Source organism: Salmo salar, chromosome ssa02 (assembly GCF_905237065.1).
Source record: "Salmo salar chromosome ssa02, Ssal_v3.1, whole genome shotgun sequence".
NCBI classification, from domain to species: domain Eukaryota; kingdom Metazoa; phylum Chordata; class Actinopteri; order Salmoniformes; family Salmonidae; genus Salmo; species Salmo salar.
The window spans coordinates 42946166-42965213 of record NC_059443.1 but is presented as its reverse complement, the minus strand read 5'-3'; the positions used below and the strand labels follow the sequence as shown (position 1 = coordinate 42965213).

The 19048-nt window shown below is 42.7% G+C and overlaps 1 protein-coding gene across 2 annotated transcripts in view; it reads right to left on the bottom strand.

Annotated features, from left to right (window-relative positions):
* Positions 1-19048, bottom strand: part of LOC106583530 (zinc finger protein 236) — an 88455-nt gene that overhangs the window by 48973 nt on the left and 20434 nt on the right. For both annotated transcript variants that reach the window (XM_014167831.2, XM_014167837.2), the window contains exons 7-12: positions 18010-18132; positions 17377-17550; positions 15660-15837; positions 13501-13773; positions 5707-5910; positions 5493-5625 (exon numbers count right to left, since the gene is read on the bottom strand). In XM_014167831.2, coding sequence (XP_014023306.2) covers positions 5493-5625; positions 5707-5910; positions 13501-13773; positions 15660-15837; positions 17377-17550; positions 18010-18132 — 1085 coding nt within the window. The remainder of the gene's footprint in view (positions 1-5492; positions 5626-5706; positions 5911-13500; positions 13774-15659; positions 15838-17376; positions 17551-18009; positions 18133-19048) is intronic.

Genomic DNA, 19048 nt, shown 5'->3' with positions numbered 1-19048 from the left:
CCCCAAGAACACAGTGGCCTCCATCATCCTTAAATGGAAGAAGTTTGGAACCACTAAGATCTTCCTAGAGCTGGCTGCCCGGCCAAACTGAGAAGGGCCTTGGTCATGGAGGTGACCAAGAACTTGATGGTCACTCTGACAGAACTCCAGAGTTCATCTGTGGAGATGGGGGAACCTTCCAGAAGGACAACCATCTCTGCAGCACTCCACCAATCAGGATTTTATAGTAGAGTGGCCCAACGGAAGCCACTCCTCAGTAGAAGGCACCTTAAGGACTCTCAGACCACGAGAAACAAGACTCTCTGGTCTGATGAAACCAAGATTGTACTCTTTGGAATGAATGCCAAGCGTCACGTCTGGAGGAAACCTGGCACCATACCTACAGTGAAGCATGGTGGTGGCACCATCATGCTGTGAGGATGTTTTTTAACGGCAGGGACTGGGAAACTAGTCAGTACCGAGGGAAAGATAAACAGAGCAACGTACAGAGATGAAAACCTGTTTCAGAGCGCTCAGGACCTCAGACTGGGGCGAACGTTCACCTTCCAACAGGACAACGACCCTAAGTACACAACCAAGACAACGCAGGAGTGGCTTCAGGACAAGTCTCTGAATGTACATGAGTGGCCCAGCCAGAGCCCGGACTTGAACCCGATCAAACATCTCTGGAGACACCTGAAAATAGCTGTGCAGTGATGCTCTCCATCCAACCTGACAGAGCTTGAGAGGATCTGCAGAGAAGAATTGGAGAAACTCCCCAAATACCGGTGTGCCAAGCTTGTAGCGTCATACCCAAGAAGACTCTGCTAATTGCTGCCAAAGGTGCTTCAACAAAGTACTGAGTAAAGGGTCTGAATGCTTATGTAAGTGAGATACTACATTCTTTTATACATTTGCTAAAATTTCTGACAACCTTTTTTTGCTTAGTCATTATGGGGTATTGTGTGTAGATTGATGAGGGGGAAAAAACAATTAAATCCAGTTTAGAATAAGGCTGTAAGGTAACAAAATGTGGAGAAAGTCAAGGGGTCTGAATACTTTCCGAATGCACGGTGTCATCACAAGAACAGAAAGGCCCGCACACTGAATATGCTCCCAAAGACCACCTTTACTGACAACGTTTCGATCCACAAGGATCTTCCTCAGGTCATATCACAAACACTTTGCATATCAACCCTGAGTATAGTAGAATGTTATGACAGGTGATGTTATGACTGGGTGTTATGGTCTGAGTCAATGGCTCAAATTAGGAAGAATAAATAGTTCAATACATGTCAAGGGACTCGAATTTGCAAATCCTAAAAAAACAATAAGCGTTATACGTTATGCATGGTGGATGCAGTAAATTCCCTCTGACTGAGGAACACGTTTATCAGTATAATGTGACAGAGTTTTGATTTGGGCTCGGTCCTGGTCTGAAGTAAACAGACACGAGGGAATACAGAACATCAATCTCAGATAGGCTGAGCGGAGCAGCGAAGGCAACGTCGTTATTAAGGTTAACTTTTGTTTCCTTGTTTATTGAGACTGTGACCTTTATTAAATAGGCTGTTACTTTTCTTTTCCCCACAGTGGTAAAACGAAGAAACATTTTAGTAAAGGGGAAGATTCGATGTGTCAGCCCAAAGGTCAAAACGACATCTTGAGAGAATCAATGAATATCGCTCGGCAATTACTCCTTGGAGCCCCAAACTTCAATCTCCCATTTTTCTCATCCTAAAAAAAAAACACTGAAACTGAATGCAATACTCATTGTAGAGAGATTTTTTCCTGTGGTAAATGGCGAAGTGACATTTTCCAGATACATTTGCTAGTTAATGGACCTATAATGACTTAGGCTACTGAAAACAAAAACAAGACCTATCCATCACTGTGACATTACACGTTATTCCTGACAACAACCTGGAGATTAAACCAGACAAAATAAAATGGCCTGTCACACATTTTAGTCATTTAGCAGACGCTCTTATCCAGAGCGACTTACAGGAGCAATTACTGTTATGGTTACTGGCCCAACGCTCTTATCCACTAGGCTACCTGCCGCACCACACTACATCTGAATATTTCTCTCCCCCTCTCTGTCCCTAAATCCCCTCAGATCTTTTCCCTCTGTAGATGTTTTCCTCTCTAACTGGCCTGTCCTATCATAAACCAGGCCCACAGGGCATAGACAGTAGACATTAGCCATACCTGGGTTCAAATAGTATTTGTTTTCTATACTTTAAATACACTACATGACCAAAAGTATGTGGACACCTGCTAGTTTAACATCTAATTGCAAAATAATTGCTGCTATAACAGCCTCCACTCTTCTGGGAAGGCTTTCCACTAGATGTTGGAACATTGCTGCGGGGACTTGCTTCCATTCAGCCACAAGAGCATTAGTGAGGTTGGGTACTGATGTTGGGCGATTTTGCCTGGCTCGCAGTCCGCGTTCCAATTCATCCTAAAGGTGTTCGATGGGGTTGAGGTTAGGGCTCTGTGCAGGCCAGTCAAGTTATTCCACACCGATCTCGACAAACCATCTGTATGGACCTCGCTGTGTGCACAGGGGTATTGTCATGCAAAAACAGGAAAGGGCCTTCCCCAAACTGTTGCCACAAAGTTGGAAGTACAGAATCGTCTAGAATGTAATTGTATGCTGTAGCGTTAAGATTTCCCTTCAACAGAACTAAGGAGCCCAGACCATTATTCCTCCTCCACCAAACTTTACAGTTGGCACTATGCATTGGGGCAGGTAGCGTTCTCCTGGCGTCCGCCAACCCAGATTCATCCGTCGGACTGCCAGATTGTGAAGTGTGATTCATCACTCCAGAGAACGCGTTCCCACTGCTCCAGAGTCCAATGGCGGCGAGCTTTACACCACTCCAGCCGATGCTCGGCATTGCGCATAGTAATCTTAGGCTTGTGTACCACTGCTCGGCCATGGAAACCCATTTCATGAAGCTCCCGACTAACAATGATTGTGCTGACGTTGCTTCTAGAGGCAGTTTGAAACTATGTAGTGAGTAAGTCGCTCTGGATAAGAGCGTCTGCTAAATGACTTAAATGTAAATGTGTTGCAACCGAGGACAGAATCTTTTATGCGCTACGTGCTTCAGCACTCCGCGCTCGCGGGGAGTCCAAGTACTTTTCCAAGTACTTTTGTATACACTACCGTTCAAAAGTTTGGGGTCACTTAGAAATGTCCTTGTTTTTGAAAGAAAAGCACATTTTTGTCCATTAAAATAACATCAAATTGATCAGAAAAACAGTGTAGACATTGTTAATGTTGTAAATGACTATTGTAGCTGGAAACGGCAGATTTTTTTAAAGGAATATCTACACACGTGTACAGAGGCCCATTATCAGCAACCATCATGTTCCAACGGAACGTTGTGTTTGCTAATCCAAGTTCATCCTTTTAAAAAGGCTAAGTGATCATTAGAAAACCCTTTTGCAATTATGTTAGCACAGCTGAAAACTGTTGTGCCGATTTAAAGAAGCAATAAAACTGGCCTTCTTTAGACTAGTTGAGTATCTGGAGCATCAGCATTTGTGGCCAGAAACAAAGAACTTTCTTCTAAAACTCGTCAGTCTATTCTTGTTCTGAGAAATGAAGGCTATTCCATGCGAGAAATTGCCAAGAAACTCGTACAATGCTGAGTACTACTCCCTTTACAGAAGAGCAAACTGGCTCGAACCAGAATAGAAAGAGGAGAGGGAGACTCCGGTGCACAACTGAGCAAGAGGACAAGTACATTAGGGTGTCTAGTTTGAGAAACCGACACCCCAAGTCCTCAACTGGCAGCTTCATTAAATAGTACCTGCAAAACAACATCAACAGCGATGATGCGACTCCGGGATGCTGGCGTTCTAGGCAGGGTTGCAAAGAAAAAGCCATCTCTCAGACTGGCCAATAAAAAGAAAAGATTAAGAACACAGACACTGGACAGAGGAAGACTGGAAAAAAGTGTTATGGACAGACTAATCTAAGTTTGAGGTGTTCGGATCACAAAGAACAACATTAGTGAGACGCAGAAAAAAAGGAAAAGATTCTGGAGGAGTGCTTGACGCCATCTGTCAAGCATGATGGAGGCAATGTGATGGTCTGAGGGTGCTTTGGTTGAGGTAAAGTGGGAGATTTGTACAGGGTAAAAGGGATCTTTAAGAAGGAAGGCTATCACCTCATTTTGCAATGCCATGCCATACCCTGTGGACGGCGCTTAATTGGAGTCAATTTCCTCCTACAACAGGGCAATGAACCAAAGCACAGCTCCAAACTAGGCAAGAACTATTTATGGAAGAAGCAGTCAGCTGGTATTCTGTCTATAATGGAGTGGCCTGCACAGTCACCGGATCTCAACCCTATATTGAGCTGTTGTGGGAGCAGCTTGACCGTAGAAGTGCCCATCAAGCCAACCCAATTTGTGGGTTGTGCTTCAGGAAGCATGGGGTGAAATCTCTCCAGATTACCTCAACAAATTGACAACTAGAATGCCAAAGCTCTACAAGGTTGTAATTTCTCCAAATGGAGGATTCTTTGACAAAAACAAAGTTTGAAGGACACATTTATTATTTCAATTAAAAATCATTATTTACAACCTTGTCAACATCTTGACTATATTTCCTATTCATTTTGCAACTCATTTCATGTATGTTTTCATGGAAAGTGACCCCAAACATATGAACGGTAGTGTATATAGTGTACTTTAGCTGAGCTGGATCGAGTTTGCCTGGCACTCTAGGCAGGCTCAATAAAACCCTCAAAGTATTTGAAAGAAAACAAATACTACTTGAACCCATGCGTCTGCCAGTGGTTCAAACCCTCTGCCATGTGCTGAGCCCTCCTCCCCCTGCCTCCTTGTCTATCCCCGGGCTCTGCTCAGCCCGGCTCATCCCTCTCGCATCAAATGAGGAGCTAATGCCCCTAAGCCACAGGGGTGGACTCTAATGCCACTGATAACGGCAGCTCAGCAGCTGTCTGACATGCTACAGCAGGCTTATCCCAGTGACAAGGTACAAGAGGATCTAAATTGAGGCGAAATATATAAACTTCCTCTCACTACTATATATCCATGCACTGTATCAGAAATACATTCACTGGTATATGTCGGCAATGCCGGCTGCTTCAGAGAGGATGATATTTCTAAAGGAATAAATGTGACTACAAACTAAATGTGTGTGTGTGTGTGTGTGTGTGTGTGTGTGTGTGTGTGTGTGTGTGTGTGTGTGTGTGTGTATTACTATCCTCGTGGGTACCGGAAATCCCCAGAAGTCCCCACTAGGATAGTAAAACAAGGAAATTTCTCCCTCGTGGGGACATTTCCGACGAGGACAAATCCATTTTAGGCCCCAGAAGGATAGTAAAACATATGCTGTGTGTGTCAAATGTTATTGGTCACATACACATGGTTAGCAGATGTTATTGCGAATGTAGCGAAATGCTCGTGTGTGTGTGTGAGAGACACAGTACGTATGTGTACGTGTGTGCGCATAGAGGATAGCTGTACCTAACGTGCTGCTTGAGGTGGCTGGATTTCTTATAGGCCTTGTTACAGCAGGGACACTTGTACGGCCGATCATTGTCCACCATCTCCAGGTACGCCTGAAAGGCCAGGCGAGGGTTCTGGGACTGGATGAGGCCTGGGGAGGAGGGGACAATATGAACAAAGTGCATGTGTGCATGCGTGCATGTGAGGGAGCGAGCGAGCATGCATGCGTTACCGAGGTCCGTGATGAGTATGGGCTCTTGCAGGGGGATATCAGGCAGAGGTAGGTTGCTCTTGGACACCTTGGTTTTGTGGATTTTGCGTGGGAACTTGTGCTTCTTCTGCTGCAGGCTCTTGAAGTGGGAGGCGATGTGTGTTTTTCTGTGGCCCGACGTACGGAAGATCTTGTCACAGTGAGGGCACGGGAACGGACGCACACCTGACAACAAGAACATACACCTCAATTAGCACGTAGAATGAAATAACAATAACGAGAACAAACTGCAGCAGTTTTGAAATGGAAATGTATTGATGTCAGTTAAATCAAGAGACAAACTAGAGAAAATACAAACTTAAACAGTATCGTATTGAGTAGGCCAAAATTGATTTAACGTACCAATGCCTCCTGAGAGATGACATAAAATCAAAAGAATCCTGTGGAATGCCAACGCCTAAAGTTGTCAGCATGCTTCAGTTCGGCTAGCCGAACCAAACTAGTGTGCTCGCATACTCCTTTTAAAGACCTTCACTTTTTCTTTTCGTTTTTTAAGTGGCTATAGTACTGTTTGTCCATTTTGAGACACCATAGCCAGTATACGATTCCTCAGAATTAATCTAAGATAACTCAAGAAATCTGTCATTCATTTTTACGTTTTTGCCGAAGAGATCTTAATCGCTCAATTTTACATCTAACTAGAATGTTTGGTGCAGCGTTTTCCAATATTTTTATTTGCACGAAAACGAGTCTTCTCTCTTCGAATGACAACAAATACTTTATTGATGAATCCCTACTGTTGACCAATCACAGACGAAGGGCCGTAGACTCGCTTGACTCCAGCTGCCCGAACAACTGAAAAAAACCTCACCGAAGTACAAAACGAGCAAAATGTTGTCATAATACAGCTCTGGAAAAAATGAAGAGACCACTGCAAAATGACCCGTTTCTCTGGTTTTACTATTTATACAGTTGAAGTCGGATGTTTACATACACAAAGGTCGTTTCTTCAACCACTCCACAAATTTCTTGTTAAACTATAGTTTTGGCAAGTTGGTTAGAACATCTACTTTGTGCATGACACAAGTCATTTTTCCAACAATTGTTTACAGACAGATTATTTCACTGTATCACAATTCCAGTGGGTCAGAAATGTGCATACACTAAGTTGACTGTGCCTTTTAAACAGCTTAGAATTCCAGAAAATGATGTCATGGCTTTAGAAGCTTCTGATAGGCTAATTGACATCATTTAAGTCAATTGGAGGTGTACCTGTGGATGTATTTCAAGGCCTACCTTCAAACTCAGTGCCTCTTTGCTTGACATCATGGGAAAATCAAAAGAAATCAGCCAAGACCTCAGAAAATAAATTGTAGACCTCCACAAGTCTGGTTCATCCTTGGGAGCAATTTCCAAACGCCTGAAGGTACCACGTTCATCTGTACAAACAATAGAACGCAAGTATAAACACCATGGGACCACGCAGCCGTCACACCGCTCAGGAAGGAGACGTGTTCTGTCTCCTAGAGATGAACGTACTTTGGTGTGAAAAGTGCAAATCAATCCCAGAATAAGAGCAAAGGACCTTGTGAAGATGCTGGAGGAAACAGGTACAAAAGTATCTATATCCACAGTAAAACGACATAACCTGAAAGGCCACTCAGCAAGGAAGAAGCCACTGCTCCAAAACCCGCCATAAAAAAGCCAGACTACGGTTTGCAACTGCACATGGGGACAAAGATTGTACTTTTTGAAGACATGTCCTCTGGTCTGATGAAACACAAATAGAACTGTTTGGCCATAATGACCATCGTTATGTTTGGAGGAAAAAGGGGGAGGCTTGCAAGCCGAAGAACACCATCCCAACCATGAAGCACGGGGGTGGCAGCATCATGTTGTGGGTGTGCTTTGCTGCAGGAGGGACTGGTGCACTTCACAAAATAGATGGCATCATGAGGGAGGAAAATGATGTGGATATATTGAAGCAACATCTCAAGACATCAGTCAGGAAGTTAAAGCTTGGTTGCAAATGGGTCTTCCAAATGGACAATGACCCCAAGCATACTTACAAAGTTGTGGCAAAATGGCTTAAGGACAACAAAGTCAAGGTATTGGAGTGGCCATCACAAAGCCCTGACCTCCATCCTATAGAAAAGTTGTCGGCAGAACTGAAAAAGTGTGTGCAAGCAAGGAGGCCTACAAACCTGACTCCGTTAAATCAGCTCTGTCAGGAGGAATGGGCCAACATTCACCCAACTTATTGTGGGAAGCTTGTGGAAGGCTACCCGAAACGTTTGACCCAAGTTAAACAATTTAAAGGCAATGCTACCAAATACTAATTGAGTGTATGTAAACTTCTGACCCACTGGGAATGTGATGAAAGAAATAAAAGCTGAAATAAATCATTCTCTCTACTATTATTCTGACATTTCACATTCTTAAAATAAAGTGGTGATCCTAACTGACCTAAGACAGGGAATTTTTACAAGGGTTAAATGTCAGGAATTGTGAAAAACTGAGTTTAAATGTATTTGGCTAAGGTGTATGTAAACTTCCGACTTCAACTGTAGCTATGTGTTTGGGTAAAATAAAAATGTTTGTTTTATTCTATAAACTACTGACAACATTTCTCTCAAATTCCAAATAAATGCTCTAAATGACAATATTTTTATTTGCAGAAAATGACAACTGGTCAAAATAACAAAAAAGATGCCGTGTTGTCAGACCTCAAATAATGCAAAGAAAATAAGTTCATAACCATTTTTATACAACACAATACTAACGTTTTAACTTAGGAAGAGTTCAGAAATCAATATTTGGTGGAATAAGCCTGATTTTCAATCACAGCTTTCACGCGTCTTGGAATGCTCTCCACCACCATCATTAAGTTTCCTGACGACAACAGTGGTAGGCCTGATCACCGACAACGATAAGACAGCCTATAGGGAGGAGGTCAGAGAACTGGCAGTGTGGTGCCAGGACAACAACCTCTCCCTCAATGTGAGCAAGTCAAAGGAGCTGATCATGGATTACAGGAAAAGGCGGGCCAAACAGGCCCCCATTAACATTGACAGGGCTGTAGTGGAGCGGGTCGAGAGTTTCAAGTTCCTTGGTGTCCACATCACCAACAAACTATCATGGTCCAAACACACTAAGACAGTCGTGAAGAGGGCATGACAAAACCTATTCCCCCTCAGGAGACTGAAAAAATTTGGCATGGGTCCCCAGATCCTCAAAAAGTTATACAGCTGCACCATCGAGAGCATCCTGACCGGTTGCATCACCTCCAGGTATGGCAACTGCTCGGCATCTGACGCAAGGCGCTACAGAGGGTAGTGCGTACGGCCCAGTACGTCACTGGGGCCAAGCTTCCTGCCATCCAGGACCTATAAACTAGGCGGTGTCAGAGGAAGGCCCAAAAAATTGTCAAAGACTCCAGTCACCTAAGTCAAAGACTGTTTTCTCTGCTACCGCACGGCAAACGGAACGCCAAGTAAGTCTAGGACCAAAAGGCTCCTTAACAGCTTCTACCCCTAAGCCATAAGACTGCTGAACAATTAATTAAATGGCCACCCGGACTATTTACATTGACACCCCACCTTACATCCATTTGTTTTGTACACTTCTGCTACTCGCTGTTTATTATCTATGTATAGTCACTTCACCCCTACCAACATGTACAAATAACCTCAACTAACCCGACTCGGTACCGGTACCCCCTGTATATAGCCTTGTTATTGTTATTTAATTGTGTTACTTTTTATTATTTTTTACTTTTCTTAAACTGCATTATTGGTTAAGGGCTTGTAAGTAAGCATTTCACGGTAAGGTCTACACTTGTTGTATTCGGAGCATGTGACAAATAAAGTTTGATTTGATCCCTGTATCTTTGCAGTGACTGGGTGTATTGATACACCATCCAACATGTAATTAATAACTTCACCATGCTCAAAGGGTTATAGAATCAATGTTTTTTGTTTTTACCCATTGACCAATACGTGCCCTTCTTTGCAAGGCATTGAAAAACTTCCCTGGTCTTTGTAGTTGAATCTGTTTTTGATATTCACTGCTCGACTAAGAGTAGGGCTGTTGCGGTGACCGTATTACCGCCACACCGGTGGTCACAAGTCATGAAGGCAGTCAAATTCCACATAACCGTTTAGTCACGGTAATTAGGCTTCTCCAAGCTCTGATGCTGCTGCTGGTCATTAGTAGCCTACCAAACTTGCTAACTGCCTGGTACTCAGCACTCTATTGTCCCTCTAATCACTCTGACATCAATGCAAATGTAATCGAAAATCTAATCAAACACTTTATGAGAGCCCATGAGCACATGTTACACAACATTTCTATTACAGGAGAAAACAGAGTGATAGTAGGCCTCTACTAAATAGAGGAGGATCCCATCAGCTTTCTATAGGCTAGACCTACTATAGGTATTTCACAACTTTCCTAATATTAAGCACATTGCTTATCTTTAGAACAGGAGTATAGCCTACCTGGCTTGCATGAAAATGAACCACAGGAAAATCATCCTTCATTCAATATTTAAGATATTTTTTCCCCCCCTACCCCCGTTTAGAGACAGGGGCATGATAATGCTCCATTCTAAAATCAAATTGCACACATATTATTTAGTATATGTGACTACAAGATTAAATCAAGAATAGTCTGATGGGTGACAATATATTAATATATTATCACTTGTGAATGATGCCCCAGTGTAAGGCAAGAAACAATGCCTTTTTTTCTAATCATAAATAGCACACCTTAAGTAGCCTAGCCCATAGGCCTTTATGTTTTGATAAGGTTTGTATCACAACTAAAGTGGCCAAAAAACTTCTTAAAATTAAGCACGTTAATCCGCTTTACAAGGGGTGTAGAACCTAACTCGCATACATAAGCAGCACGAGTTTCATGTTTGGGGAAGATCATTTTCACCATTAAAAAATGCAATTTGACAGATTTTCACATTCTTGGCATTCTCTCAACCAGCTTCATGCCTTGTAAAAATGTAATTTGTGGAATTTCTTTCCTTCATAATGTGTTTGATCAGTTGTGTTGTGACAAGGTAGGGGTGGTATACAGAATACAGCCTATATTATTGCAAGAACAGCTCAAATAAGCAAAGAGAAATGACAGTCCATAATTACTTTCAGACATGAAGGTCAGTCAATCTGGAAAATGTAAAGAACTTTGAAAGTTTCTTCAAGTGCAGTCGCAAAAACCATAAAGCACTATGATGAAACTTGCTCTCATGAGGACCGCCACAGGAAAGAAAGACCCAGAGTTACCTCTGCTGCAGAGGATACGTTCATTAGAGTAACCAGCCACAGAAATTGCAGCCCAAATAAATGCTTCAGAGTTCAAGTAACAGACACATCTCAATATCAACAGTTCAGAGAAGACCGCGTGAATCAGGCCTTCATGGTCGAATTGCAGCAAAGAAACCACTACTAAAGGTCACCAATAAGAGGAAGAGACTTGCTTGGGCCAAGAAACACAATCATTGGACATTAGACGAGTGGAAATCTGTCCTTTGGTCTTATGAGTCCAAATCCAACCCATGTGACGATGTGAGACGCAGAGTAGGTGAACGGATGATCTCTGCATGTGTGGTTCCCACCGTGAAGCATGGAGGTGGTGGTGTGGGAATGCTTTGCTGGTGACACTATCAGTGATTTATTAACAATTCAAGGCACACTTAAGCAGCGTGGCTACAACAGCATTCTGCAGCTATATGCCATCCCATCTGGTTTGCGCTTAGTGGGACGATCATTTGTTTTTCAACAGGACAATGACCCAACACACCTCCAGGCTGTGTAAGGGCTATTTGACCAAGAAGGAGAGTGATGGAATGCTGCATCAGATGACCTGGCCTCCACAATCACCCGACCTCAACCTAATTGAGATGGTTTGGGAGGAGTTGGACCGCAGAGTGAAGGAAAAGCAGCCAACAAGTGCTCAGCATATGTGGGAACTCCTTCAATACTGTTGGCATTCCTCATGAAGCTGGTTGAGAGAATGCCAAGAGTGTGCAAAGCTGTCATCAAAACAAAGGGTGACTACTTTGAAGAATCTCAAATATAAAATATATTTTGATTTGTTTAACACCTTTTTGGTTACTACATGATTCCATATGTGTAATATCATAGTTTTGATGTCTTCACTATTATTAAACAATGTCGAAAATAGTAAAAATAAATAAAAACCCTTGAATGTGTCTAAACTTTTGACTGGCACTGTAAATGTGGACAGTTCTTCCAATCTCTTTAATATGCACCTCGGAATTGGAAAAGGATGTGCACAGTTGTGTCCCCGATGTGTCTGTCATCACTTGTAGCCTGTGAGAAAGACCCGATCGCGTGATGGAGAGCCGTGTGAGTGAGAGGTGCTTCGGAGTAGGCAGCACTCAGGGAGAAGGGCCGCAAAAGACATGGATTTTTTTTAGGTGCGTTGTGGCCACACAAAGGCATTATCAAGTTCTTCTCAAATTGTGAATGAGAGACTGATGAAGTGTGTACAGCCTGCGCAAAGCAGAGCTCATTCCTTTCAAGCTACTTTTTTCAAAACATCATTAGTCACATCATGCAGCCTTACAATGTAAGGAACACATATAGCCCGACGTTTGTAGAACAACTAAAGTTACATTAATAACTCTAAATTAAGCATATAGGAGTACCTACAGTATCTTTGTTAACTGCCAAACACAGGATAGCTATTTTATTCAGCTTTGTTAAATTGCATTCTTCATACCATAAAATAATATAAATGAATGCCACGGAATTCAATGCAAATCTTGTCTGCTAAATGAACTAGTGTAGCCCACAGCCATATGGCATAGCCAGATCAGGATCTAACATAAGAACAACTCAAAGTATGCTGTTCTGTTCTTTTGAAATAGACAACATTTTCTTCATATCACGTTTCTTTAGACCTGTTTAAAATACATAATGGATTTATTGTGAAGGTGTAGGCTATATTACATGGATTTATTTGATTTTTAAAATGTAGATGTTCAAAAGGTCTGCATCAGTGGCTTGTAGGCTGTGTGGAACTCAGGAGATGCTAACTATTTTTATGTTAATTAACGATCAATTACCGTGAGACCGACAGTTATTTGCTTGACAATCACCGCCACAGCCCTAACTAAGAGACCTGATAATTGTATGTGTGGGGTACAGAGATTGAGGTGGTCATTCAAAAATCATGTTAAACACTATTATTGCACACAGAGTGAGTCCATGCAACTTATTATGTGACATTTTTACTCCTAAACTTATTTAGGCTTTCCATAACAAAGGGGTTGAATAGTTATTGAATGAAGACAGTTCAGCTTTTAATGAATGTGTAAACATTTCTAAAAACATAATTCCACTTTGATATTATGGGATATATTGTTTGTAGGCCAGTGAAACAAAATCTCAATATAATCAATTTTAAATTCAGGCTGTGTCAAGGGGTGTGAATATTTTCTGAAGGCACTGTAATTAAACACAACAAAAACAAGAGGACAAATAGGACAAATTAATAAAAGAAAATAGGACTTTTTTCTAGAACTTAATCAAGTTCGTCAAAACCAGATTATGACACCAACGTTAATCATAATAAGTCTTGATTACAAATTCAGAATTGTGTACAAAAGCAACCTTCCTGCAAACCTGACAACACAGTCCCATGCATGACCATCATGGAGCGATATAGCTGCCAACAGGAACTAAACGTGTATCTACGAATACAATCAAAATGGTTGAATTCAAATCTCTGTTGGTGCTAATATCACACCATAATAACAACACCATAATAATCCCTCACCTGTATGTAGGCGCATGTGGACCTTCCTGCTGCCTGACGTGGAGAAGCACTTCATGCAGCACTGGCACTCGAAGGCCTTGACGCCTGTGTGCGTCTTCATGTGTGCAGTGAGGGTGCTCTTGACGGCAAAGGCGCGGAAGCACTGCTTGCACTTGAAGGGCTTCTCGTGTGTGTGGATGCGGACGTGGCGCACCAGGTCGCTGGGCTTCTTGAACTCCTTGCTGCAGTAAGGGCAGCTGTGCCACCGCACGCCATTCTCCTCCCTGATGGAGCCTATGGGGAAGGGGGAAAGAGGTGACATGGGTTGTGTTCATTAAGCACCAAATGGAAGAAAAACAGACTGAAACAGGGAGACTACCTTGGACCTGGCCAATAACAAACATGAATTTTCGTGTTAGGTTTCAAAATGTTTTGTTATAGGGTGCCCTAATGGATACGACACTGGTCCCACATGAGATGAGCAGGCACAGAGCTGAGAGCAAATACACTTAAATTTCTTCAGTTCAGGGGATCAATTGAAACTCCCGATATATAGTGCATTTGGAAAGTATTCAGACCCCTTGACTTATTCCACATTGTTTTATGTTACAGCCTTATTCATAAATTATTTAAATTGTTGGTACCCTTTAATGACAAAGCAAAATCTGATATTTTGTGAACTTTTTGTAAATGTATAACATTTTTAACAGACCCTTTCCTCAGTACTTTGTTGAAGCACCTTTGGCAGCAATTACAGCCTTGAGTCTTCTTGGGTATGACGCTAAAAGCTTGGCACACCTGTATTTGGGGAGCTTCTCCCCTTCTTTTCTGCAGATCCTCTCAAGCTCTGTCAGGTTGGATGCGGAGTGTCGCTGCACAGCTATTTTCAGGTGTCTCCAGAGATGTTCGATCGGGTTCAAGTCCGGCTGGGCCACTCAAGGACATTCAGAGACTTGTCCCAAAGCCACTCCTGCGTTGTCTTGGCTGTGTGCTTAGGGTCGTTGTCCAGTTGGAAGGTGAACCTTCACCCCAGTCTGAGGTCCTGAGCGCTCTGGAGCAGGTTTTCATCAAGGATCTCTGTACTTTGCGCCATTCATCTTTCCCTAGGACCTAACTAGAACCTTTCATCTTTCCTTCGTTCCCGCAGGGATGGTTTCAGGTTTCCTTCAGACGTGAAGCTTGGTATTCAGGCCAAAGAGTTCAATCTTGGTTTCATCAGACCAGTGAATCTTGTTTATCATGGTCTGAGAGTCCTTTAGGTGCCTTTTGGCAAACTAAGTGGACTGTCATTTGCCTTTAAATGAGGAATGGCTTCCGTCTGGCCACTCTACCATAAAGGCCTGATTGGTGGAGTGCTACAGAGATAGTTGACCTTCTCGAAGGTAATCCCATCTCCACAGAGGAACTCTGTCAGAGTGACCATACGGTTCTTGGTCACCTCCCTGAACAAGATCATTCTCTCCCTGATCGCTCAGTTTGGCCGGGCGGCCAGCTCTAGGAAGAGTCTTGGTGGTTCTAAACTTCTTCCATTTAAGGATGATGGAGGCCACTGTGTTTTTGGGGACCTTCAATGCTGCAGACATTTTTTGGTAGACCTTCCCAAGATCTGTGCCTCGACACAATTTTGTCTTTATGTATAATTCCTTCACCCTCATGACTTGGTTTTTGCTCTGACATGCACTGTCAACTGTGGGACCTCATATAGAAAGGTGTGTGCCTTCCCAAATCATGTCCAATCAATTTAATTTACCACAGGTGGACTCTAATGAAGTTGTAGAAACATCTCAAGGTTGATCAATGGAAACAGGATACACCCGAGCTCAATTTCGAGTCTACTAGCAAAGGGTCTGAATACGTGTAAATAAGGTATTTCTGTTTTTTTATTTTGAATACATTTGCAAAGAGTTTTAAAAACCTTTTTTTGCTTTGTCATTATGGGGTATTGTGTGTAGCTTGATAAGGAAAAACATTTATTTAACCCATTTTAGAATAAGGCTGTAACGTTCCAAAATGTGGTAAAAGGGAAGGTGGCCTGAATACTTTCCGAATGCACAGTATGCAATATACCTGTTTATTGTCAACGGACATTTCACGAGCTAGTAAACTGATGGGAGTTCAAACGGAACGGAGAGACAGTGACATACATAAGCACACATGGACATTATTGGGGTATGCCCTACCTGGCATCTGTACAGGTTTTTTGAAGATACTTTTCTTCTCCTTCTTGGCGGTTTTGTCCTGGACTGGGAACTTCTTACTGTCAGGTAGAGCCCCCTCGGCGGCATGGCTCTGAGTCTGTCTGGCCGCTCCATTGGTCTGGGACTGAACCACGCTCAACCCACTGTTCTCCAGGGCTTGCTGTGTGGGTATGGGTTCAGGGGTGACAGGGTTTAACAAAAAACTGTGACTAATACTATGTATTAGTACATTTTTCCATCCACAGTATTGGACAATACTGTGCCGTATGCCTCGATCACATTATTAGAGCTAGGCTACATGACGCTAGGGATAAACACCGGTAACCAGGATCCCGGGACTGTCCTGGGCCCACTCCTAACATTTCCCCAAAAAAGGGAAATTACAACGTTTTCCCCCAATGTCGCACTAATGCAATTCCACGAAATACACAACATACTCAGCAGCAGATTTAAAATATAAAATATCACATTATCCAAACAGGTTGTTGCATAGAAGCCTTAAGCCTAGCGTATTTACTTCACAAAAATGTGCTTGGATAATCCAACCCCTGGATTACAGAATAAAGTTTGGATTTTTCATGCGAGACAGGAGTCAGGATTTTGGGTTTCAGTGGGATTCGGGACGATATGAAAATAGCTCTATATAAGGCTACTACGTAAGACAATAGATAAGTATATTAGTCGATTTAGGCTACATTATTGCATGCTAAATGTTTCTGATCAGGGAACGAATAAACGAGCTACCACTTCCACTTGTCCAGCCAGAGATCAATTAACCAAATATACAGACAGATTCAGTGAAAACAAAATCACATTGACTGACTATGAGACAAGTCACAGGCTTTTGGAAGGGAGTAAGACAGGCTACTACGCGAGTGAAGAGTAAAATCCACTGGTATAAATGCTAGCAAAACTTTCTGATCAGCTAATATAATGAGCAAACTAATATAAGGACGATCATTAGCACTCACCTCAATTTAGCTAACATTTCCCCAGCTTAATTGTTACAAAATATCCAAAACGGAGATCCAGTGAGAAAGAAACTCCCCCACTTTTGCCTCAAAGCAGTGCGATGGTGCTGTCCCAATCAAAACAGTGCTGAAATGATCATCTAGGTGACCACACACACACGACTATTCCTTTAAATGAGTATAAACGGTTGGATATGACTTTGGGAGTTTCAGTCCAAGCAAGAATTTGATACATGCCTTCAATTGCATTAGCCTACTTTAATCTACTATTTTCATCATTCAGTTGATCATAACTACGGTGAGTGTTCCTCTCTCTGAGCTTTTTCTAGGCCCAACGGCTGTTTCCCCGTCTCCTCACTCCGCTGCCGCCCACCTCTGCCACGTTGTTCTCAACACCAGTTTAAATCAATATAGACTATTGTTTTCTAGAAATTGGTACCAGAAGTTTGCTGGTCCTCCCTTGTAAAAAGGCTATTTTAGGCTTTCAGGTTAAGGTTACAATTAGGGTTAAGGGTTAAGGTTAGGGTAAGGTTTAGGGAAAATAGGACTTTGAATTGGTCCCCAAAAAGTCCTCTCAAGTATAGTAGGGCAGGTGTGTGTGTGTGTGTGTGTACACACATGTATCCATGAGTGCGTGCGTTCATGTGTCTGTGCGTGCGTGTACACTTATGCACATGCGTGTGTATGTACATGTATGCATGCATTCCTGAGTGTGTTATGGTTCCCACCTGTAGGATGTCCTGGTTGATGGCCGTCTCCATGGTGATGGTCTGTTCTTGGGGCTGTGACTGGGTCCCCTCCCCTGTCACCTGCTCTGACAGCTCTAGGAGCTGCTGGATCACGTCAGTCACCACCTCGCTGCCCTCTGACCCCGCCACGCCCTGACCCGACTCCTCCACCTCCTACGGGACAGCGAGGGAGGGTGTGAAAGTGGAGAGAATGAGAGAAAAGGGAATACTGAGAATGGCAGAGGTTAGCTGATCTGAGCAGCGTAGAGCATTTTCTATCTTTCGTTTTTTGCAGTGCATCACTGATGAGCGAAAAGTTTTTATGGAAGCCTAGTTCACCTAATTAATAGGGAACCTGAACACCTGATTTTCAAGGTTCCATTTACTTACAAAAACACGATGACATATGAAAATGAGAGGCTTTTTTATATTGAGCCCCACTCTGAAATAATCCCATAGAAATCTGCATGTAGTGGTAGAGCTACAGGGAGGTTCCAGTGTGGGTGTGTGTGTGTGTCTGATCCCTCAGCATCAAGCTAGCTGCAGCGCGAGGCAACAAACTGAATGCAGAGGTCAGAAACCGAATCAGGAGAAACTTCTACAAGTTCACATCATCTGCATGCACTCGCTCACCTGTGTGTTGGCCGATTCCTCTATGAGCAAGATGTGCATCTTGCTGATGTGGGCGTTGAGACTGCCCAGCTTTTTGAACACACAGCTACAGTCCATACACGGGAACAGTGGTACTCCCGTAAGCTGAAGAGACACATATACAAGAAACAAAGTCAGTATACACACACAACTGTGGTTATTACTTTCTATTAAATGAGCTGTTAAAGGCCTAAATGCTTTCATTGGATATGATGCCGTTGGGAATTAGCAGAAGGCTACATTCTTCGTCGATTTTTATATTAAAAATAAATGATTTTACATCAGGTAAAAATAAACTACCTAATGCCATGTCATTATAATTTAATACCAACTAAGATATACACTGAGTGTACAAAACACCTTCCTAATATTGAGTTGCACCCATTTTGCCCTCAGAACAGCCACAATTCGTCGGGGCATGGACTCTACAAGGTGTCGAAAGCGTTTCACAGGGATGCTGGCCAATGTTGACTCCAATGCTGCTGGGTTTGACACTCAAACCAGTGCGCCTGGCACCTAATACCATACCCCATTCAAAAGGGAACCGAAATCTTTTGTCCTGCCCATTCACCCTCTGAATGGCTAACATACACAATCCATGTCTCAAGACTTAAAAATCCTTATTTTGCCTGTCTCCTCCCCCTCATCTACAATGACTGAAGTGGATTTAACAAGTGCCAATAAGGGATCATAGTCCTGGATTCCCCTGGTCAGTCTATGCCATGGAAAGAGCAGGTGTTCCTAATGTTTTGTACAATCAGTGTATACATTATACATATTTTATCTTCAGCCAAGACAGATATTACAAATATCCATCTTCTGATTATTTTAAAGAGCAATCTAATATAAGGCAGCGATTAGGAGGATAGAGAATAGTTTCATGCTAAAACTTTGGGGTAATCTAAAAACAGTCCCACTTCCCTGTCCATATTCCAGATGCTTCCGCTTTATGAAATGCATTCCCACTCACATCCGACTTCAATATATTCATGAAGTCCGTTCATAAAGCCGAGGTCCTGAC